This window comes from Manacus vitellinus, unplaced genomic scaffold (genome assembly GCF_001715985.3).
Source record: "Manacus vitellinus isolate BGI_N305 unplaced genomic scaffold, ASM171598v3 scaffold_81_pilon, whole genome shotgun sequence".
Classification (NCBI taxonomy): Eukaryota; Metazoa; Chordata; class Aves; order Passeriformes; family Pipridae; genus Manacus; species Manacus vitellinus.
Genome location: NW_021940822.1, coordinates 1,347,349 through 1,370,187, shown reverse-complemented (window position 1 = coordinate 1,370,187; position 22,839 = coordinate 1,347,349). Strand labels below are relative to the sequence as shown.

General features: G+C 51.5%; 1 protein-coding gene across 1 annotated transcript in view; it reads right to left on the bottom strand.

Annotated features, from left to right (window-relative positions):
• PTK7 (protein tyrosine kinase 7 (inactive)) overlaps nucleotides 1-22,839 on the bottom strand; it is a 36,851-nt gene that overhangs the window by 1,559 nt on the left and 12,453 nt on the right. The window contains exons 2-17 of the mRNA XM_008922790.2: nucleotides 11,741-12,034; nucleotides 11,104-11,206; nucleotides 10,390-10,580; nucleotides 9,571-9,718; nucleotides 8,478-8,608; nucleotides 7,952-8,218; nucleotides 7,596-7,729; nucleotides 7,068-7,203; nucleotides 6,814-6,933; nucleotides 6,498-6,647; nucleotides 6,070-6,220; nucleotides 5,589-5,716; nucleotides 5,081-5,284; nucleotides 1,042-1,197; nucleotides 629-861; nucleotides 3-83 (exon numbers count right to left, since the gene is read on the bottom strand). Of these exons, the coding sequence (XP_008921038.1) occupies nucleotides 3-83; nucleotides 629-861; nucleotides 1,042-1,197; nucleotides 5,081-5,284; nucleotides 5,589-5,716; nucleotides 6,070-6,220; nucleotides 6,498-6,647; nucleotides 6,814-6,933; nucleotides 7,068-7,203; nucleotides 7,596-7,729; nucleotides 7,952-8,218; nucleotides 8,478-8,608; nucleotides 9,571-9,718; nucleotides 10,390-10,580; nucleotides 11,104-11,206; nucleotides 11,741-12,032 (2,625 nt within the window). The 5' untranslated portion in view covers nucleotides 12,033-12,034. The remainder of the gene's footprint in view (nucleotides 1-2; nucleotides 84-628; nucleotides 862-1,041; nucleotides 1,198-5,080; nucleotides 5,285-5,588; nucleotides 5,717-6,069; nucleotides 6,221-6,497; nucleotides 6,648-6,813; nucleotides 6,934-7,067; nucleotides 7,204-7,595; nucleotides 7,730-7,951; nucleotides 8,219-8,477; nucleotides 8,609-9,570; nucleotides 9,719-10,389; nucleotides 10,581-11,103; nucleotides 11,207-11,740; nucleotides 12,035-22,839) is intronic.

Below are 22,839 nucleotides of genomic sequence, written 5' to 3'. Positions count from 1 at the left end.
ACCTTATGTTTGGTAGTGAGAGGCTGTGGCTTCAGAGACTCATCTTTGCTCTTCGAGATCCTCAGGAACTGCTTCAGGTCCCCCTGGGAGACAGAGAGCAATTAAGACACAGCACCTCTACATGTGGCCAGTCTCATCAGTCCTTGCAGTGCCTGGATTTGGCAGACCCGCAGATCCTCATCTCCTGATCCATGGTCCCTGCCTTGCAGGGCAACCAGTATCTTGCTTCTGGGCCTCAAGTGGCTACGATCAGGGCAAGCAGGCCTGAAGTCTCCAGGAGGTTTTTCATGCCCCAGATTGATTTCTCTCCTACAAACTCCAGACTGCCTATAGCCCTTAGCATTCACAGCCATTCTGCAGCATGCAGTCCCACAGCTTAGCTTACACAGCTGAGTCCAGGACATAAACCAGGAATCAGGAGGATGTAAAGAACAGTCACCTCCAGGTCTTGCAGAAGAACTTCATTCCCCTTGAGACTCCTCCACAGGTTGGGAACAGCAGTAAGCTCAGCCTGGTATCCCTACACCTTGCCTGCCCTGTGCTGCCAGCCTGTTGTCACACTTGCAAGCCCCATGCCACTGTTGTCATCCCCCTGCTCCACTGCAGGTACTGCTGGTAGGGCCCTTACCAAGTCCACATACTCCAGGACCATGTAGTGTGGCTCTGCCTCACGGCACAGCCCCAACAGCTGCACCACGTTGGAGTGGTTCAGCTTGCCAAACATCTCTGCCTCTCGACGGAAGTCCAGCTGCAGCTGCTCATCCCTTGTCTGCAGGCTCTTCACCAGGACCAGTACTTCCCCCTCACCATCTTCTGCACCTTTGGCCTTGGCCAGGAACACTTCGCCAAACTCACCCCTGCCTGAAAGTGCAGAGAAGCACATGGGAAGAGAGCGTGTGTTAGGACAGCATGTGTATTTGACAGTCCAGTGGCTGCAGGGCCCTCAGTACCCCAGCACATTCCATTTTTTGGCTAGGACAGCTGGGGTTTCAGTCAGATTTCCTGCTGGAGAGGGGTCAGGGCCAGGGTGGCCCAGCATACCCAGGGTTGTGATCGTCTGCAGGTTGGAACGTGGAAAGTGCATCTTGTCAGTAGCACTGTGCCGCTTGCTGGCCCCAGAGCTGCTGCCCAGGTTGGTCAAGGCCACTTCTTCCTGAATCTCTGCTGTCATCTGCCCATTCTGCAGCAAAGCACCACCTGTGAGGGAAGCACAAATGGCTTCAGCATCCTGCCAGGCTGTGCAGAGAATGTTATATTGGGGCTTAACCCCTTCCGAGCCTCTGACACTCCAAGCACTCACAACTGGCTCCAAGCACCCCAGCTTGATGTCTAGCCCCAGGCAACAGAGTGGCCTCCATGGAGTTGTTCCCTCTGGGCTCAGTTCCGGCCTCATCTCTGGCAGCCCTGCAGCCACCCTTGAAATCAGATGCTGAGCAATGGCTTTGGTCCCAGAACCAGCCAGCCCCATCTGGTCTTGTCCATCCCATGCCACTCAGTCATTCCAAAGCGGTGGCTACATCCAAACTACCACTGACAAAACTCCGCAGATCAACAGCAGAGGATGAGGCATGACAGAGAGATGGAGCAGAGTGAACCCTGCTCACTATAAGCACAGTCTCGTGATGCCAAAGAGCATCTAAAGTCTATCTGGCCTCAGCTGCTGCAGTCTTGATGTCCCTGCTTGTTACGCACTTCCCAGCAAGCCAGCAATGCTCATGTCTTCGGAAATCTTGAACCTGTAAGACCAGATCAGTCTGGACTTTAACTGGCTTCGTTAAAGCAATGCTGGGAAGCGCTGTCCTTGCAATCAATCCCAGCAAATTTTCTGCACAGGAACTCCACTAGAAATTTCCTTAGCATAAACAGAAGCCAAAGAAGAGGACAAAACATTATTGCCTTGGGAAAGCAGAGAACCGTGCGTTTTACAGGCAGCTTGCAGAGGAACAACTGCATAGATAGGAAACCTTGATTTTAAAGGCATTTTGGATCAATGGTACTTTGGAAATGGTACTTTCCATAAGCTGAAGGCAGGATTTGTTATGTAAAGGAGGGCACAGCTCTGAGCTAAGGTGGCTGACACACTCTTAAGCATCACTCTGTGTACTACTGTGCACACTGCATTTCAGCTAGTCCTGAAACAAGCACTAGGCAAACACTTAGCCATGCAAAAGGAAATCACAAAATTAAGACTTAACCCAACAAAAAATTAACTCCAACAGGAATCCCACTGCCTGTAATTTCCATCAAAGGTTATTGCATAGGAGTGCGTGTACATTCATGCTTACAATGAAGGTGTACAAGAGAGGTACTAGCACATCCTGAGCAGGTTTGGCCACCCTGACAGAGACCATGACTTTATCACAGGTAGGACTGCAGCTGTGAACACTGAGTTATGTTGACTTAAGAACCATGGCTACTGACAGCCGTACACTCTCACACGCTGGAGTAAGATTTCCAGAAGACAATAGTGAAAAAACACCACCTATCCTATAAATCAAAGCTTGATGCTACTTAAACTCTCCCTGTTTTTACACTAATTATCAGCAGGACTGTTTGACCCTGTGCTGTCTGCACTCATGACTGATCATGTCTTAAGACTACAAGCTTCACGCCAAGAAGACAACACAAGAAGACCACTGCAACAGTGCCAAGAAAATCCCGAAGGCTGTAGAGTGAGTGTGCTGCCACTGAGAGACAGCACCAGCAGGCAGCAAGAACAGATGCTTTTGAGAACAGACTGTTTTACAGAGCTTGGAAAAGGCAGTTAATAACAAGGGGACTGCAAAAATAACAGGAATTTAATCTGTGTATCCAGCAGTCCAGAGGCAAACCAAGTGTAAAGAAATGGCCTACTTTGCCCACCTGCCTGCAACACCTGAAGAAGGAGACAATGCCATCCTGCCCTAGAGACATTAGCACATGCCACCTCAGAAATCAGTCCCCACAGCCATTAGCCTCCCCAGATGCTATGTCTGTATTCACAAAAAAAAAAAAAAAAAGGCAGCACAGTCAGACAGAGGGATACTGAGAGCAAGCACACTTTTTTATAGAGGCTGTGGCACAACAAGGACATGACCTTGGAAGGTAAACTGACTGGTTAGGAGTGGACTGAGCCATAGGAAATCCATAGGAAGGATCTACTGCACATCCATAGGAAGGTCAAATCTTTCTGGATTCTGAGGGCACTGGACAAGTCAGCTGGTAGTCAGCCAGGGAATACTTGTAGTTACTGAGGTAGGTGCTGAGATACTTCAGCTTAAGAGGGACCATATCAAAAAGAGGCATAGAGTCAGATCTTTGAAGACTATGGTGAGTGGGATGACTCCAATGGAGCTGAGAGCAAACACAAACCACTTCTCCAGACAGGCTATGAAGAGGAATGTAGACATCTGGGCAGCTGGATCTGCTTGTAGCAGTGAGGATGCATCTCTCTGATAGCTAAACTGGTTACAGATGAAGGCAATAAGAAGAGGCAAACTCTGGCAGAATAAAAATATAATAAAGAGAGGCCAAGATAAAAATCTGAGACCACCTCAAAAAAGATTTTAAAAAAATCCTGTCCCAGGAAGAAGATGTTGGCCAGTGCTTGCTGACACAGGTGAGCTGCCTGTGACTTGTCCACAGAAAGAGTTCACAGTAGTGATAGCAGCAGACCACAAAGCTGCAGAGATGCTCCCACATGCCTGCTCCCAGGGAGTTCCCCACAGCCAGACTTCTCTTCTGGAGGTTTGGCTCTGTTCAAAGTACCAATGCAAGAAGAAAACCAGGAGACAAATCCAGCAGTTATCTTTTGCCAGGCCCTCACAGCAATTCACATGTGATCAGGTCATGGCTGTGTGCTAGAGAATTGGGAGGGGAAACATCTGCACTTATGGGGAGGTATCGGGAGATTCAGGGGATTAAGGACAGCAAACTCGACTGTGCCCCATCACTTACAAGTCCTCACTAGTATCAGTGATGCAAGGACAACCACGTTGTCAGGAGAAAGATGAAACGGCTTTTGGAAATGAAAATTATGCCCCAGTGATCTCTTGGGTTCATTGAAGGAGTCCTGTAGCTCATGCACAATGGGAACCCAGTTTAATCTATTTGCTGGGTCTCATGGAAACAGCTGTTAAAGAGCAGCTCAGCTGCTACAGGACATGAGGAAACATCCTTCAACGGACACACAGAAGGTAGGAATCATGGCAGTACAACACGTTGCCAACATGGATGGGGTACTGCTGGCAGCTGTTTGCCAAAGCTGCCAGTGCATCTAGCAGCAAAGACAGAGGCCAGCTGCAGTGACACTGAGAACTGGGAGGTGCAGCCAAAGATGCAATGTGAGGCCCGAGGAAAGCAATGTCTTATCCACAGTGGTGGGCTCAGCCAGCTCTGTCAACAGGGAACTGAAGCCAGGGGCACAGCTGGGAAGAAGACATAGCACAGCTGTGTCACTCTGCAAGGTGGACGCACCAAATCCTGTCTGGGGCTCCCCATCTCAGGAAGGTGACAGCACAACCAGAAAAGGCACACGCAGGAACAACCAGACATACAAAAAAGTTGTGTGTTCCAGTGCAGAGCTGGTAAGTGACAAGCTTGAAAAGTAAAGAGAGAATTTTTAGATAATCTGTTATGCTCCAGAAGTCCTTGTTGGAGAATGCTGTAGATGCTCAAAGCTTGTAAGGGTTTCAGGGATAACAAAGTGAGTTCAGTGAAACAACTTCTCTCCAGCACCAGGAGCTGCTGAGCTGTGATTTGAAGAGGCCAGCAGAGTACTACTATTTCATTACATTGCAATAGGGATCCTTTCCTCCCCTGGTGTATATGATGCCATGTACAGGTGCTGGGATGCAGGAGCAATACATAACTCAGCAGAAAGAGATGCCCACAATGACAGGCTGGGACGCAGGTTTCACACCGACTTTCCTATTTCTCACCTGGTAGCAGGTCTCTGCCACCAGCCGTAGACAGAACCAAGAGCAAGAGACCAAGGGCAAGGAATCGCCCCGTTCCCTGGGAACTCCCTGCCCCTCAGACCCTCCAGCACAGGCATAGGGGCCAGCAGTGAAATCCCCACCCTCAGGGGTGTCAGCCTCACCATTCAGACACTCCATTTCGGGCTCCTCGCCCTCTGGGTGCTTCTTCAGTCTCTTGGCTTTTCTCCGCTTCTTACAGTAGAACATCAGCCCCAGCACAATAATAATATAGGCAACAGCTGCCCCCACCGAAAGCCCAATGGTCTGGATCATCTTGTAGGGTGTGTGGCTGCCAAGTCCCTCATCCTCTTCTGCTGCTGGCTTATCTGTGGAGCAGAGAGCACCGACCACATGAGGGTGTAAAGAGATCTCCCAAATCCTGCTCAGGAATGTGCTGTAGGAATGAGAAAAGCCCCACCCTCCACCTGCTGCTGTGGCCACCTCCTCATCCAGGCACAGCAAGCTGGGCACATCCCACAGCACACTGTGCTGCATCCCTATGGGGATGATGTTGTGACTACCTGACAGGCATGACCTGACATGCAGCACCCACATATAAGGCCAGAAGCAAGGCCTAGAATTGCCAGGGATCCCAGGAGGCCACGTCCCAACACTGGGCACCTCCCTTACCTACAACATATAGGAAGGCCTCGCGGTGCTTGATGTTGCAGCTGTTGCCAGCGATACAGGTGTATTTTCCAGAGTCCTCGGTGGTGACGTCGTAAATCACCAGGGAGCCATTGGGCATGATCTGAATCCTGCCAATCACACACACAGAGCTCTTTGCAAACACCAGAAGGCAGAAGCAGACTTGGGGCACCTGAAGCCCCATCTGTCCAGAATGCCTCAGCCCCATGTCCCTAGTGCAATCATCTTCAATCTCAGGCTGTGCAACACTCAAGAACAAATGACTGCAGCTCAATCACAGCTTGGCAGGCTGTGCCAAAAAGAGTAACCCTGGGATCAGAGGAGTCCAGGTCCTGGCACATGGAGACAACTATGTGCTCACCAAGCTGGGAACCCGAGATTGCACTGTTGGCACCCACATACTGACTAGGCAAGGGGAACGTCAGGCTGCACCATATTTCAGCTTGGAATGGAGGCTGTATACCTGGGCAGCAGCTTGCCAGGATCCAAAATCTTGTCCTTCCCTTTCCACTGGATGTGCGGTATGGGGTCCCCCTCTGCCTGGCACTGGAACATGGCTGTGTGCCCCTGGTACACCGTTGTGGGCTCTGGCTCTAGCTTGAAGGTGACATAAACTGAAGGCAGAGAGACCAACGCAAACGCTATCAATTCCTGGGAATGGTGCTGAGCTCCCACAAGGGTGCAGGGCCAGCACTGGCACAGTGGCACATGCCCTCTGAGGCTGCATGCAAAGCACTGACAAATCAGACACTTGAGTGCCACAGGGCACAGCTTGGGGTCAGGCCAGACATTGCTTTCTCTGCAGGGGCATGCCAGTTGGGTGCCGCCCAGGCAAACCCACTGCAAGGCCAGCTCAGTAGGAAACCCACCTGCCTGCTGCAGAGCCCTCACCTGCTACCACAAGCTGCACGGTGGCACGGATCTCGCCCTGTGGCCTGTTGGAGGCGATGCATGTGTAGTTCCCTGAATCGCTCCTGCTCACCTTGTGGAAGGACAAGACGCCAGCATTGTGGCTGACATGGGATGGCAGGCTGCTCCCATCTGCAGGACACAAGAAGATGGATGCACCAGTCATGCATGAAGCACTGTGCCACATGGCAGCTTCCTAGGCAGCCATAGCACCGCTGCTTCACCCACATTGGAGGTGGGACAAAGTTCCTGGGACCCCAGGTCAGAAACAGACATATCACATCCAAGTCTTTCTTACCTGTTTTAGTCCACTGGATGGTGGGTTTTTCCCGGCCAGTGGCTGAGCAGGATACTGTAACCTCCTTATCAAATTCCATGCACTGTAGTGGCTGGGGTGGCGGGGTGAACTTCAGCTTCTCTGCAATAGACAGATGTGCTGTTTTACACCCCCCACAGCCACAGGAGGCACTGGAGCCACAGGTATCACACCTGCACCCTGCCAGGCAAAAGAGGTCCCCACAAGGGAAGGAGGTGAGGTGACTGTCAGCATACCTAGCACGTGCACTCGTGCGTACCCCTCGATGCTGCCTGCTGGTGTGCTGCTCACGCATTTGTACATGGTCCCATCATACACCTCCACGTTGTTGATGCGCAGCGTCCCATTGTCGGAAATCTCAAACCGTGAGTCCTGCCCAGAGGGAGGGAAGGAGAGGGGCAGAAATGACACTGTCACTAGCCCTGGGCTCAGCCCTTGCTTGTGGCACTTCTGACACTCCACATGCCCACACCATGCTTCAGATAGACATATCCCTGCTGAGACCCACATGGAGAACTGAGACAAGCTGCAGTGACCTTTCTCTTGTCACTGCCCCAAAAGCACAGGGCTGGACTGGCAGCCAAGTGGTGAGAGACAGCCAGTTGTGTATCAATACATCAGAGGGATGAAGATAGTGCCAGGAACATGGCCAAAGTGGGGGTGACAGGGATGCTGGGCCTAGGAAAAGGTGAAAAACAACAGCAGCAGAGCAGGTGCCCAGCAGAAGTGCCCACAACTAGCAGGGGCTTGCCCCATCACCTCACCTCAGAAATGGAGACACCGTTGCGGTACCAGGTGACGGTAGGTTTCAGGGAGGCCTTGCTGAGGCAGTGCAGGTATCCTGGCTTACTCTCCTCCAGCTGGCTGTCCTTGGGCATCTCCACCCACTTGGGTACCGCTGGGCACGAAGGTAAGGGGTTACACAGGGCCACTCACTATCCCCCTGACCAGCACCAGTGCAGACCAGACAGGCAGTGTGCAGCCAGACAGGGGGCCTGGCAGCTCAACCATGAGAGAAGTGCCTGTCTGTATCAGAGAGGTGATGCACCATGCTGCCCCAGCTCACCTTAACCCCCATCCAGCCCCTTTTCTGCTCCCCCCTTCTCAGAAAGTTGCCTACTAGCCACAGTGATGCTCAGCTCCTGTTTTTTCTCTCCAGCCTTGTTGGCAGCATGGCACGTGTAGATCCCTGCATCCATCTCAGTGATACTGGTAAAAACAAGCTGCTCTGCCTCTTGGTACACCCTGCCAGCAGTGGGAATTCGTTCCTGGTTCCTCTCCCACCAGACCTGGGGGGTGGGTACACCTCGCGGGGCAGTGCAGGACACGCGATGCCCCTGGTTCGCCGTCAACACCTTCGGGGAGAAGGGTGCCATTTCTTCGATCTCTGAGAGGAGCAATAGACAGCAGAGCTCAAACAGGGCAGGAACATGCAGGAAACCCACCAGCATCATCATTCAAATGGGAGGCATCATTCGAGGTAGAGAGTGCACAAGCTATGTTTGCTCCCCTCATCCAGGCAGCAAGGATGGACCATTTCACAGATAAACCAAGCAGTTTTCCATGTACCATCGTCACACAGCTCCAGAGTGACACTGGAACTCTGGGACCCACTGCCCACCCTGTCACCAGCCCCAGGACCTCACCTGCTAGCCGCAGAGTCGCCTTCAATACAAGAGGTTTCCCCCTCTGCCCGTGGCCAACACACTTATAGACACCGGTGCTGCGAGCCCTCACCTGGGTGATCAGCAGGGAACCGTTGGTGAACACGGTGGTCCTGGGCACGTGGGGAGAGAAGGGCTCAGTGGGCATCTCTGCAGGGCATGGGCCAGAGCTACAGCCCTGCAATGTCCCACACGAGCCCACGAAACCAAGAGGGAGACTGCGCTGAGCCAAAGCTTCCCAGTGTGGGGGGAGCAGCACACATACACAAGGAGATGGTAGGATACATTCTTCATGGAGGAAATGAGCTCACAGAAGTCTTTTTCCTGGTGAAGAGCTGGCTCCCATCAAAAGATGCATCACGAAACTGGGCCAGTTCCGAGAGAAGGAACAGCCAGGAGAGGGGGCAGGGGGCACAAGGTGGCGCCCAGGAGCTGCCGGGCCAAGGGCATCTGGCACCCGGGCAGCACTGCTTGCCTTGCACAGCCCGGTTGAGAGACAGCCGGGCTCCAGGATCACCGTTCCCAGCTCTGCGGACTGACTAGGTGTCTGGGGCTCAGAAAGGTTCCTGGCTTTGGGGATCACCATGCACTTGTATCTGGCAGCGCAAGAGAGCCATGCACCCAGTGATTGCTGTGCAGATGTTGGGGGTTGGGGATTTGGGGATCACCACGTGTGGGCATCTGGTACTGGGACACATTCCTGACTGTGAATTGTCCCAAGTCAGTGACTGGAGCTTGAGCAGTCCCTGGCTCCATGAAATCACCACACTCAGACATTTGGGGCTGGGAGACATCCCCAGCTGTAGGGGCCATCATTCAGGGGCATCTAGAACTGACAGCCCCATGGACTCATTTGAGGACAAACTACAAAGAGTCCTTTGCAGATAAAGCCATGCACAAGGACCAAGCCCCTACTAAACCCAAGCCAGCGAAGCTGAGAAACCAATCCCCATGGCCAGCCTGATGCTGCATGCTTGCCTTCATGCACAGACAGGGTTTGGCCTCTTTCTGTCACTTCCGGAACACAGTGCCCCTCTCCTCCCAGCCCTGCCCACATCACTGAGGTCCCTGTTACTTGGATCTGTTGGTGATGGGGTTGTCTTCAAAGAGCCATTCCTGGGTGGGAGGGGGCACGGCTGCAAACTGGCAGTCAAACATGGCCTCTTCATTCTTGGTCACAATGAGGTCCTGTGGGACGATCACCGCCTGAGGAAAGCTCTCATCTGCAATGGCAGAGACCACAGGAGGGTGAAAGGAACAAAATGGCCTGTGTCCCCTCACCAGTGCTCTGGGGGAAGCTCAAAGAAGAGGTGGATGCACCCTGCAAGCCCAAAGGAGACCAAGACTCCAGCAGGGCTGGAGTTATGGAATCAGAGCCCAGGACTGCATGTGGTAGCTGCTCTGGGGAAAACCCCTTCTGCTTCCAGCAAGGCCCTGAGCACCCTGGCTCCTAGCAAACAGATCAAAGTTGTCACTGGACTGCAAATTCCCTTGTCCAGTTCCAAATACCTCTCTAAGGTCAACATTTCCTGCCCTCCTTGGGTCTTGCCTCCAAAGGTCAACGGGAATCTACCCATGTGGCACTAATATTAGCAAAACCAGCAGTACCTACAGCCTCCAGGGTCCAAACCTGATGCTCCACTACCAGAGACAACAGCATAAACCTGCTCCAGAAAAATACAATGGCAAATTAACACCTGTAGATAGGGCAGGGTTCAAATCTGGCCAGGATTTTCCAGGCCTGTCTCTGGCCAGAAGCTTTGCACAGAGAAAGTCACACTAGCCTGACACTTCCCCTGCAGCCTGGCTCCTGGTCCTGCGGGAGAGGGGAGGCTGTTATCAGGGAAGTAAAACAGCTGAGCCTCCAGCCTTAAACAGCTGGGTCACAACTCACCGATGACATTCAGTGTGAAGTTGTTCTGGCTGCAGATGAAGCCAATGGCACTGCGGGCGCAGCAGTAGTAGAGCCCGTTGTCATCAGGGCTGGCACTCTGCAGGGTCAGTGTTCGCTCCTTGTTGCTGACAGAATAGGTGCTGCGGCCATCGGGGAGGGGGTTACCATCCCGAAACCACTGCCATGTGGGGCTGCAAGACAGGGACAAGAAGGTGACCAGCTGCATGGCACCGTCAGGGCTCCCCAGAGAGCAGGTGTGCAGAGGAGACAGCCCAGAGATGGCCCGTTTCCCTGGTTCTCCATCCCCGCTGCTGGCCCTGACACAGACACAAAGCCATGAGACGTGCAGCCAAGTGGATGGGACATGACTGGAAAGCAACGGAGAGTGACTGCAGCACACCAAGCAGCTCAGCGACGGAACCGTGACAGCCCATTCTTACTGTGCTCCTCGCTACGCGGCTCTGAGGAAGCCGTTTGCCTTCTCCCACGGTGCTCAGCCACAGGCTCAATCCTGCCTTTCGCCTTTCCTAGACTCTACTGAATTCTTGTAGGAGAGAGGAGGGGAGGTGGGGGAGAAGGAGAGAAAGAAAGGGTAGGGAAGGAAGAGAGAGAGAGAGAGAGAGAGAGAGAGAAAGAGGGGAAGAGGGGAAGAGCACACAGCCAAGGTGCAGGGGGACCCCTGGCAGGGTCCACTCCTCAGGAGGCAACCCTTACCGCGGGTGGCCATCGATGTGACACCGCAGCACCACTGTAGAGGAGGGCTGGATCTCAGCTATGCTGGCCGGCTGCTTCAGCACCACACTGCCTGTCTCAATCCCTGTAGGATCAAAGAATATCAACACAGCTGGCTCTCCAAACCTAATGAGCCCAGGTAATGATTATTGGTGACGCACAAATAACCAGAGCAGGCAGCAAGGGTACAAGCATGCTTAGAGACGCATAAGCCCTCAAGCCAGCACAGAGTAAAGGGACACCCACACTGCAAAGGTCCAACTTTGCTCTGTGTAGCTGTTCTCTGGGGGATAAGAGGTGTTCTGAAAAGATCTGCAGTGCCCAGGACACACTTGGTGCAGTAATGTCTCCGTTTCATATATACAAATGGAATGACAGCATAAGAAAGCATCTCTGACAGTCTTGGTACACCAGAAGACACAAGAGGTCTAGAGGACATGTTAGCTGGAGAGGAATCCTACCTGCACAGTCCAAGTTGTCCAACCCCTGCCTAACCCCTACCCCCACAAGCATCAGCAAACAGTGTGGCAAAGCTGTTTCCAGCTTCAGGTCCTCCCCAGAGTGCTTCTCCCTGTCCACAGTGGGCAGCATCAGGCTGTTGCCTTCACCCCACACTCACACTTGATATTGAAAGATGCATTGGCTGTGTGGGCCTCCTCCCCAGTGAGCACGTTTCTCACTAGACACTGGAAGACCCCAACATCCCGGTGCCGATCGACAGCAGCAAACTGAAGGTTGCTGCCTTCCTTGAAGCGCTGCTCCGTGTCCTGAACGGGAAGCCCATTCTGCAGCCATTCAAACTCCACATCCGCTGGCTCTTTCACCTCGCAGCGGAGGATGGCGCTGCGGCCATGCAGGGCATCCTGGGAGTACGGCTCTTTGGTGAAAAGGATTGTTGCCTGAGTCCCCATGGCTGCAAGACAGAAAACGGTGGGGGGCATGTTCAGAGCAAGGGGAGGAGGAGAAGGGATCAGGTAGGCATGTACTGTTCTCAAGGGTCTCTAGAGAGTCAAAACCACTGTGTTAGGAGAAACATATCCCAAAGCACATCTGTCAAAATCAATTCAGAGCTTAACAGACCTATGCTCAGATTCCAGCACAGCTGCTTTAAGCCTGTCTCTCCAGCCATCACTGGAACAGGGCTGCCCGAGCTTGCCAAGACAAGGAGAGCCTTCTGCTCTGGGACCAGGGGAGTTAAGAGGGAGCTCCCATGATCCACTACTGAGTGTTAGTTACACTTTCAGCCTCAACAGAGAAGTGTCTTGCAGCTGGGAAGTCAGTCACCAAAACACTGGACAGCAACCAGCTTCCTGGGCAGTTCAGATGTTTCTTTGACCTCTTTTTGGGTCTTCTGGGATGCATCCTAAGTCCCAGCCATGCATCGAGACTGCCCCTGATCAGAAACACCTACAGACTGTTTCTAGGCTTTCCTCAAAGTTTCTCTCCCTGGTATTACATCTCCGTCTCACCTACACATCCTCAGAAATTACCCAGAAAAACACTTGTCTGGAACAGGGATTGTCTGTGTGAATAAACACACAAGTTGCTGGAGCACAGCTCAGGAGAATGACACCCCAAACTTATGCTGGTGACTCAGCCCTCTTGCAAGTTGAAGTGGAAACAAGAAATCCAATAGTTGACCTCGGGGTCTGATAGCAGCCTGAAGGGCTGGAAGCATCTTTCTACCACGATGGAAAACCCAAAGAACCCTCCTTGACACACTAAAGCCCACCCAAGATCTCAGGGTCCCAGGAACAGAACAGCCAGTACTTGCCTAGGCAATGCCTGACACAGCTGCTGAGGGACGCTAGCACACTCCCAAAGCTGGCTGCTGCCTGCCCACAGCCAGCCCTGCAGGCACTCTGTACAGTTACCAGCTGGCCACAGCAAGGAAAGCAGACGAAGGGCAACTCAGCACATGCTGATGGCTGTTGGACTCTGTTCCCGGCAGCATGCTCTGCAGGTAAAGGGGTGAAGCCAGGTAGATTTTGAGCACCTCAGAATGAAGATGAGCAAGAAAGTGGTCAAAACAGCATATTCCCAGTACTGAAAGCAAAACATGGTTGCCTGGACAAGTTACATGAACAAGATCCAAGTCCAGCTGAAAGGCAGTTTCTCTTAGGACACTCAGCCAGATCCTCCTATGTGGTGTTTGTATACAAGCCTGGTAAAGGGAGACAATTTGACAGGACATCTCAGTCACCCAGAGCTAAGGATAAGAGATCCTATTCCAAAAGAGGTGCTTTGAAGATCATCACATTCCAGAAAGCCTCAAGAGCCCTTCCCATGCTGGAAAGCCTTTGGAGCCTGCTACGCAGTGCAAGCACCAAGTGGAGCTGCTCACTGGTGTCCCAGTGCCAGCCACACATTTCCAACGTGGCTAGCCTGAGCTCTCCCACTCTCAGCAACAGCAAGGTATAGACACAGGTGCTCATCCAGTGCTGCTGCTTCCCAGGATGCAGCTCCAATCTCCCAGCTCCAAACACATCAGCCAGGAGCAGGGGCACCTCAGCCCGTATCTGCTAAAACCCTCTCCCCACAGTCCAGACAGAGAGCAACAAAGTCCTCCCATTGTGAAAATCATAGAAGCCTATTCCCAAAGACACTGGGGCAGAGGAAACAGTAGTCCAGAACCCAGAGGTCTTTCCTGCCTACAGACTGTGCAAAGTGTGACTGCGGGTACAGTTCTAATTTTCAGTCACCCCAAAGAAGCCATTGGGAAGGAGGCAGCAAGGAACTGGGAGGTCACAGGAAGAGCAGCCTACAACAACATACTGCAGGGTCTAGATTATGGATCTCATTGCAGCCTGGCTTTCTACCTTCAGCATACAGCTGAGTCACTGACTTTGGTGTGCAGGCAACATTCTCAAGGTACTGCCCTCAGCGAGATTAAGTCCCACAGTTCCTGGGTGGACATCACTTGCCATCAGTCCTCACAGAATTAAAGGTCACCAGGAGTAGCCACAGACTGACCCCTGTGGCCTGAATGGCAGAGCTGCAGACAGTGATCGAAGTCCCATCTTTTGGGTCTCCTACTGAGCCAAGTCCCATCAACATGCTGTTCTCCAAAGTCAGCATGTCCAGCGAAGTTTCCATCGCCAGCTACCATGCACCTCCCCTAAAGGTAGGACCTCTCCATCAGTCTGTGACACTTGTGTCATGAACACCACAAGATGAACACATGCCCCAAGGTGACACAACATGTGGGAACATGTTCTTGCACAGGTACACACATTTAGTTCTCTGCACATCAGATCTGTCTCATCAAGAGCACTCAGCAGGGCAGCAACCACCCAACCTCACACAAACACAGCTATGTGCTCAATAGTCCAACAGCTCCAGAGCATTAGGAGCTGAGGTCATGCCAGAACAGGCTGCTTGGAGAGACAGAGGATGAAAGGGGAACAGAACAGTCAAATCCACTCAAGTTTGAACCTAGAGGAGCCGGGTCTGTCTGTTTCCACAGATATGCCTCAGGGCACCAGGCACATGGCCATCAAACCATATCTGTATGGTGCAAAGCATGTGCAAGGTGGTAGGGTGCATTAAGAGAGCTCATGAAGGAAATAGATTTGTTCTCCTCTTGGGGTCTCAGCCTACTGGTCATGCTAGTGCTGGAGTTTGTGATGAGGTCCCACTCTCTGAAAGTATATGCCATTAGGGTATTAAGACATGATATTTTAAATTATAGTGTTTCTAGCATTAAATTAGCGGCATTACCAATATAAGATTAAAGAACAGCAGAACTGCTTTCACCCCATCAGTGACAGCACAATTGCATTTTCCTCAGTGCTGATCAGCTGAGAGTTTTAGCTGTCTCATTATGCCCCATGTCCAGGCAGGACATGGCTCCGTGGACAGAGGGCATGATGAAGGCTTGGCACAAGTCCCACATGGGAAGCAGGGATTTTACCAGGTGTCAGGAAGCACTAGGATCCAGCTCCCTGGTGAAACAGGAGAAACTATTTATGTCCTTGTTTTCCATGCTGGGGAAATGGATACAAACATTTCAGCTCTAGCAAAATCCCTGTGATGAACATCTAATGAGCACAGGTGTCAAGGTAAATTGGGATAAATAAGTGTTAAAGTGCAGCAAGAGCCATAAACTTGTGTTTTGTTTTGACGATAGCATCTAAGGTGCCATTAATGAACAGGCTATATGCGCTGGAAAACCATTGTCCCAACCATATATCAGGTTTGGACTGCAAGGAAAGACTGACAGCAGCTAGAAGTAGTCCAGATGTTTTGGGTGGAAGACATCAGAAGTCCAGAGCTGGACACAGCTTTTCACAGTACTTTAATCCAGAGCACCAGGGCCCACTGTTCAGAGATGAGAAGTGCTGCACTTGCCCATAAGAGCTGTACAACCCTAGCCCAGGAAAGGGCTGCAGTAAGCAGGGCTCATGCATCCCCCCTACATCTCACCTGGGCCTTTGGGACAGAGACTCAAGAAAGCTGTCCAAGGAGAGGGCTACTGTGTGGGATGCCATTACACCAGAGTTTGGGTAAAACCTGTATAAAGTCAACAATCTCCACCAGTGATGAATAAAGAAGAAAATTACTCTGCTTATTGTACTCACCAGTCGGAGGACCTCCCAGCTTCACTGTGTAGCAAAGTCAGGGCTGTGCACAGCTCAGCCACTAGTGGCTGCAAGAACTGCCCCAGCTGACAGATGAGAGAACTCTTGCAGCACTGATGGAGAGCAAAGACGACCCCAGTACAATCTGACTGGACACCTCCCCAACAGCATGTTTCTGCTGTGGTTTCATGAGCTCATCTGGGCTGGGGCGCATTGCTGGGAGCTGCTGAAAGAAGTAAAATGACTCTTTCTATTCCCTTAATGAGAGCCACCTCAAAAACTACCCAGCAACACCAAGTCAGCTTAGCAAGACCAAGCCAGTGTGGAGCTCTCCCCAGCAAGACGGCTGGGCCAGCCACAGTCCTTGGCCAAAGCCAAGCAGCAGTCCCAAATGTGTACTCTGGCAAACACTCGGCCTCTGCATATGTATGTGACACAAGCCACCCCTGGCTGGGAGAAAAAGAAACCCTCAGCACATGTTTCTGGCCTAAAACCACTTCAACTGTGGCTACAGAAAGCTTTTCAGGAAAGCTTCAGCCAGATCAGACAAATATTGTTGAAATGCAGCACACTCGAAAACACCCAGTAGTGTGTTACCCAAAGGATATTTAATTGAAATGCAAACCCCTCCTGTTGGAGCAATAGATAAAGGTTAAGTGAACAGTCCAGGGAAGTTGAACTAGTACCTGCAGGTCCTGAGGGTATCATTCCCACACACAGAGCAAATCACCTGGAGGGGACGTGCACCAGTAGGACGTACATGGACAGAGAAATGAGCAGGCTCAGATCACATCCTGGCTCTGAGATCATATGGCAAAGATCTGAACGCAGGAACACAGCATTTTTCATGCAGAAGTATCCCCTGCTCAAAACTAATTTCATTTATTTAAGGAGGCAAATATCAGCTCCCCAGGAAAAACACTCCACTAGATCTGCATTGCCAGTCCAAATTTCTACCAAGTGTATCTCAATTCACTTCTTGGTCTTGGTATGTCGCCAGGACTCAGCCATTGCCAGGTTCCAGCCTGAGCATGTGCAGAGCATTTCAGGGTGACAAATTAAATCATCAAAGCTGTATTCAGGACAGACTTGTGAGAAACTCTATGAAATTAGTCACTGTTGTCTGAAGCTCTACAGGACTGCCAGGAAGCAAAGGGCTCTCCACACATCTGGTAAAAGAGACGCAGCCCCATGGTAGGCAACCCACTCAAAGGCTGCCATAGCATTAATGCAGGGATCTGGCAGCAGACTTAGCAAAGACTGGGAATGTCTTTGGTTTGGGACCATTCTCCAGAGCTAGAAGAGAGAGATATATCAGTATTGCTCTTTTCATCAGCCAGAGCTATAAGAAAACGCACCCAAAAAGTAATAAGGATCTGGGGGACCCATGGCAGAGCCGGGGGCTAGCAAAGGGAAACTGGAGCTGAAATTTTGGGGGATTCCACATTCCTGTTCCCACCTGGGAAGCACCAGGTTTGGTATATCCCAAACACAGAGACATTGTAGGGCTCTGGGGGAAGAAGGTGACAGCAAACTGCCCAGCCCTATGTCTCAATGCTCACCTCTCAGGATGGACACTGTCCTCTCACTCTGTGCCATGGAGATAGTTGGGCAACGGGCTCCAACCTCATGGACTGCAGACCTTTGTAGGATGCCGGTCTTTGTAAGCACAGAGATACAGCCAGAAAATGTGTGGAATGGCAGAACTCAGCCTTGGGAGATCAGCCCTCTCTAAGGCTATATTTAGGGCTGCAGTCAACAAGAGGGTCTATGGTCCTGGCACAACCTGGACAGGCCTGGCAGTAACAGTACCAAGCCCACCTTCTGCAAGAGGCCTGAGAGCACCAGGAATGCTGACTGGTGAGTCCCAGCCATGGTGCCAAGCCCAAACGTTCATGGTCATCTTACAGGCTGTAAGGGTATGGGGGGCAACATTACAAGCCAGGCCTCGACCCAAGCTGGGTTTTCCATCCACTGCTTTAATGCATCAGAGTACCAGTCCCACATGAGCACTTGCCTGGGGACTACACTCCAGTAGTCCAACACCATCTGGATACTGCAGAGCAACTGTCTAAGCTTGAGGAGACCAGGCAGCACATCTCCTGCCCTGCTTGAAAGGCCAAGTCACCTACATCTTGAAACAATCCAAAAATCACTGTCTCCTTGCCTGACGACATCGCTTGGGAATGCAGCCTCAACCACAAAGCCCTCAGCTGCTTCACAGCCTCAGATTCCTGCTGAGTCCACAGCCGTCCCCCTCACCTAGAGCCAGGGCTGGGGAAGCGACAGGCAAGTCAGCTGGCAGCTGGAAGCACAATGCAATGCTCCACATCCCTAGCCCCATGGGAGAAGCCATGCACCCTCAGGCATGCCCTGGGTCCCGTTTCTGGGCACCTCCTCCTCACCAAAGAGCTCTGAACAGAGGACAGAAAGGGAAAAGGAAAGGATCCATTTTGTAGAATCATAGAATCATAGAATCGATTGGGTTGGAAAAGACCTCCGAGATCGAGTCCAACCCTTGGTCCAAGAGCTCACCAATCTCTCGAGACACCACAGGATATGAGTAATCCCAAAGCTGCTTGTAACCAAACAAGGAACTAAAAGCATGGGAATGGGATTTGGGAGAGAGCTTTGTGCAAGTTTAAGGTTTCCTGGTTTGGCAAGCAAGCACAGCACTGTGGGGCTTCTGCAGCTTGTAGCCCAGCCTTACTCTCCAGCCAGGCCCCAGGGGTGTTACTCTGCAGACTTGCTTCCAGAAGCACTTCAGCAAAATTCATCCTATGTCAGCTCAGCCAGATGTGCAAGCCAGTTCCTTTAACACTCTGCATGTGGAATGGCAGATTAGAGGATCTGTAATTCATCTGCAGCACCCAGGACAGCAAAGCCCAGAACATCTAAACTGCATCCATCTTTTCTCCCTAGAGGGGAACCCTCCTTCTCCTCCCCTGCTAGCATGAGGTCTCAGAGCTGCCCCAGATGTGGAGGGGGATACTTGGCTTACAGGAAACAAAGACCCAAAAGTACCAGGATGCAATGGAAGAAGCCAGCTGCAAATACTGGCACAGCCAGCTTCACCAAGGAGCTGTTCCGGCAGACAACACAGCTGGCCAGCATTTGTCTGGCCTCTCAAAGTAGAGTCGATGTCACGTGGCCCCATGCCAAAGCAGGGGAGCTCACAGCTGTGGAGCCAGCTCTTCACAGGGCTGCACAATGAGCATGCAAGTCTCAGACCTGAGGTGGGAGCTGAATGTATTGACACCACCAGCTCAGCACCCAACAAGACAGAGAGCTTGGTAAAACACTGCTGAACATTTGTTCCCTGCCTGTTTTCAATAACAGTTAGCAATGATGTCATGATCCATTAGAAGGCACTGCTGCAGCACACAGGTGGGGAGCCTGCTCCCCCTGGCTCGCCAAACTTGCAGGGCCCTTTGCAACACCCAAGGAGCAAAGAGTACAGCCACTCACTTAAGGAAGGCCCTGGGTACCTTGCAGCAACCACACAATGCACATTGCTGCAGAAAGGAGGCCAGGGATACAGCTGGGAGAAAGGAGGGTAACCTGGCCAGAAATGCCCTAGCCCTCACCACTAACTTGAGGTGGACAGCAGGAGTAGCCCAAATTCCATTCCCAGGCTACAGCCCTTCAGCCTAAAACTGAAAGACCAAGATTAAGAGGCACTTTCACCACTTTTTAATCAAGCTACCAACTCTGGGTGTGTCAGCTAATTAACAAACCACAGCAAAGCACGGTGCAGCAATAGCTTTTAGCCACCTAGGAGTCCACTGCCAATGCATCGCTACCCCACCATACCCACGGTGACCTCTATGTTTCTGCCACTGCCATTGCTCAGACCACTGAAGAAACAAAGCCTCTGCAATTCATCCAGCAGCAATACATGCTATTCCTCTTTGATGAGCAACCACTAAGGGAAAACAGAAGATTTGGATGACCTAATGCACTCTGCACTCATATTGCACTGCAGCACTCACTCTCAGCTCCACAAACCCGTAACAAGGCAAGGAAGACACAGGCTCTGAAGCTGTCATTGTATCCCTCAGCAGCATGTTTAGCTGCTCATAAACCTGAGCAAAACCAACAAACCAGATCACAGCTTCAAAAATCACCTGGCTCTCTGCAAGCTCAGAGGCAGAGCTAAGGGCCACAAGAAAGGCAGACCTTGAAGGAAAAGAGAGAAGAGACTGAGAAGCTCACACTCAGGTCCCATGTCCCAAAGGAGCTCAACGTGGGGGGGACACAGTCCCAAACACAGGACTGATTTATTACCATGTTCTCTGAGGAAGACATTGGGCCACAGCAGAAGTCTAGTGTCAAAGGCAACCATATGCACATTTTCAGAAAAGATCATGACCTGTGCTTCATCCCAAGGCCATAAAAGGCACAGTAGGGATGGTATTAGGGTTTGCAATCCAGGACTCTTACAGGTTTCAATAATACGCTCCCCAAGAGTGTTATCAAACAAGTCTTTTCTTTAGGAGTAATTTATTAAACATCACTGTCTGCAGGCAGCAATTCCTTCAGTTGCCAAGTTCTCAGGAATGGCTCCAGTACTTAGGCTTTGCTTTTAGTCACTCCTGGATCAAAGAGCAGCAGACTCTGTGTTCAAAGCCCTGGCTTGCTTCCAAAGGCTGGGCAATGAAATCACTGAGCTGGAGCATCCTGAGCTTGCTGGTCCAGAGGACTCACCAAGCCCCCTGTCAGAACAGGGCTGCACTGCCTGCAGGCAGGTTTAACTCCTCATGTGCTGGGTGTGCACCTCTCACCAGTAGCTCAGCTCATGCAGGCTTGACAGCAGCTCCTACAGGGGAGCACCAGTCCAGACACTGAAGAGCTGCTAACGCTCAGGACTGCAGCTCTCACCTGACAGCCTTTTCTTCCTGTGGCAGCCAGGCACAGGATGCACAGTCACACTGTCCATAGGATACCTAGGGCCCAATGGGTTTCACACATCTCTCTCGTTCTCTCTCATCCCCATCCACAATCATCATCCTAAGCTGTCAGCAGCACTTCTTTGCCTGCCTGCAGTGCTCGGGCTCCTTCCTACCCAGCCTCCACTCTAGACCAGGGGAGCCCCAAAGAGCAGCACATAGTAAAACCACTCACTCGGCCTCTTCTCCTGCCCTCTCTGCCGCCACTGGACCAGCCAAGCACTTAGTATCTTGATCCCATCTCCTGCTCCCCATCCACTGGGGGCCACAGGATATAGACTGCTACAGAGCGAGCAATGCATGCCAGCATCTGCTCTTTGTCCCTGCAAGGCTCTCAGTGAGCACAGGGCCCCATACAGACCTCCCATTCATGGCTCAAGCAATCCATGTATTTCCTGGCACAGTTCATTATGAACATGCTCCTATAAAAGCAGATTTTTGGCATGCCAGAACTGGGAACAACACATGGGTCAGCTTCCCCTTCCCTCCTGGTCACAAACACAGAGCCAGGAGGCTCATTTGCACCAGCTGAAGCTGTAGAAGTGGCAAGAGAAATCATGAATGCTTAATAACATGAGCAACCCCCTGCCCTGTGGGCTGGTCCCTATAGCCACATAAAGCAGCTGCTCGGAGCACGCCTGCTCCACACACAGCTTATTCCACTGCTCAGCAGATACCGTGGAAACAGCAGCCAAGCCAAACACCCAGAGATATTAGCATCTCCAAATGATTTCCAACCAGCATGTTCCTTTCTGCAAGAGGTTCCAGTTGAGAAAGCCTCTCACATGGATAGAGTTGCAATAAACCACTCTCTCCCAACAAGCCAGATGGAAAGGGTTTCATTCAGGCAAGGAGCTCTGAACATGGCAGACTTGGTCTGATCAAGCCCAACATCTGGAAAGTATTTGGGCACCCATCATATAAGCCTTCTAAATCTACATTGTTTCCCATTTACAGTTAAAAGTAAAAACAAAAACTCTGCACCCAGGAAAACAATCGTGGGTACAAAGCAGCATTTCCAAGAAATGCTCTGCAAGAGCCAAAGCTGACTTTGGCTTTGTGAGTCAGAAGGAACTGGCTCCAGGAGCTCCAGGAGACCAAGATGATGATGAAATTGGGGAAAACATCATCTATATGCCCCAACAGTTGTACCACGCATCTGGATCCAACAGCTCTGCTACGAGTGTGGGTCTGCTCAGATGACCACCAAACCTCTCCCTTTCGTGGCAGGTTGCTCCAGATTTGCAGGAGACACGATGCCTACACACCACCGCTTCATGCCAGTTATCACACCACCACACAGGATGGGAAGAACCATCCTGTTCTTCCCACTTCCTCCACGGATGGCCACATCAAAACAGCCTGTACCACAGCCATTTGCCTCTGTGGCAAAATTTCAACTGCAAAGCACCCAGATACACAATCTTCCAGGTGGGATTTACTGATCCGGAGGAAAAACAACCCAGAATCAAAGAAAGCGCAGAGACATGCACATCCTCTAACAGCTGCTCATCCCACAATACTTGCCTGTTTTGCTTGGGTCCCAAATGGAAACTGAGACTGGTTCATTCTTTCCTCTGCTCCATTCCTGTGTGCCAGTTCAAGATTACATCTGCCCAGGCCCCGGACACCCTCATGGACCCCACCAGGAGCCCTATGACTTATGGCACAAGTAAGCCTTTGTTTGGAAACAACTTGGCTGCTGGCCTACCAACAAGTGACAATTGCTCTGCTGCAGGACTGCAGCCTGAGCTCACTTCAGGTGGTCCACAACACCTCTCTCCACTGCTTTCTAGGTGGAGCACAACCAAGCAAACATTGAGAAGCCAATTCTGCCCTTCAAACCAAGCTTTAGAACTGGTGGGGAAGAAAAAAAGAGAATTAAAAAAAGCTGCAACCACTTAGCACAATTCCCACTAGCCTCCCCAGAACTGTTCAAAGAAGCTCCAAGCTGTGGGGGATCCCTGCCCTTCCAGGCCCAGGATCCCATACATGGGAATGGCCAAGCCCAGCTTCTGAGCAATTATCACAAGAAACCAGAACAAAGCCACTGGGGTTTGAACACTGTAAATCAATTGCTGGAACAGACACTAAGGCAGAGCTCACAGTAATGCACTGGAGTACAGCTGGGCCATGGGAAGAGCTTGCTGCCACAGACAGCTCCAGTCCCAAAGCAGGCAGGTCCTACT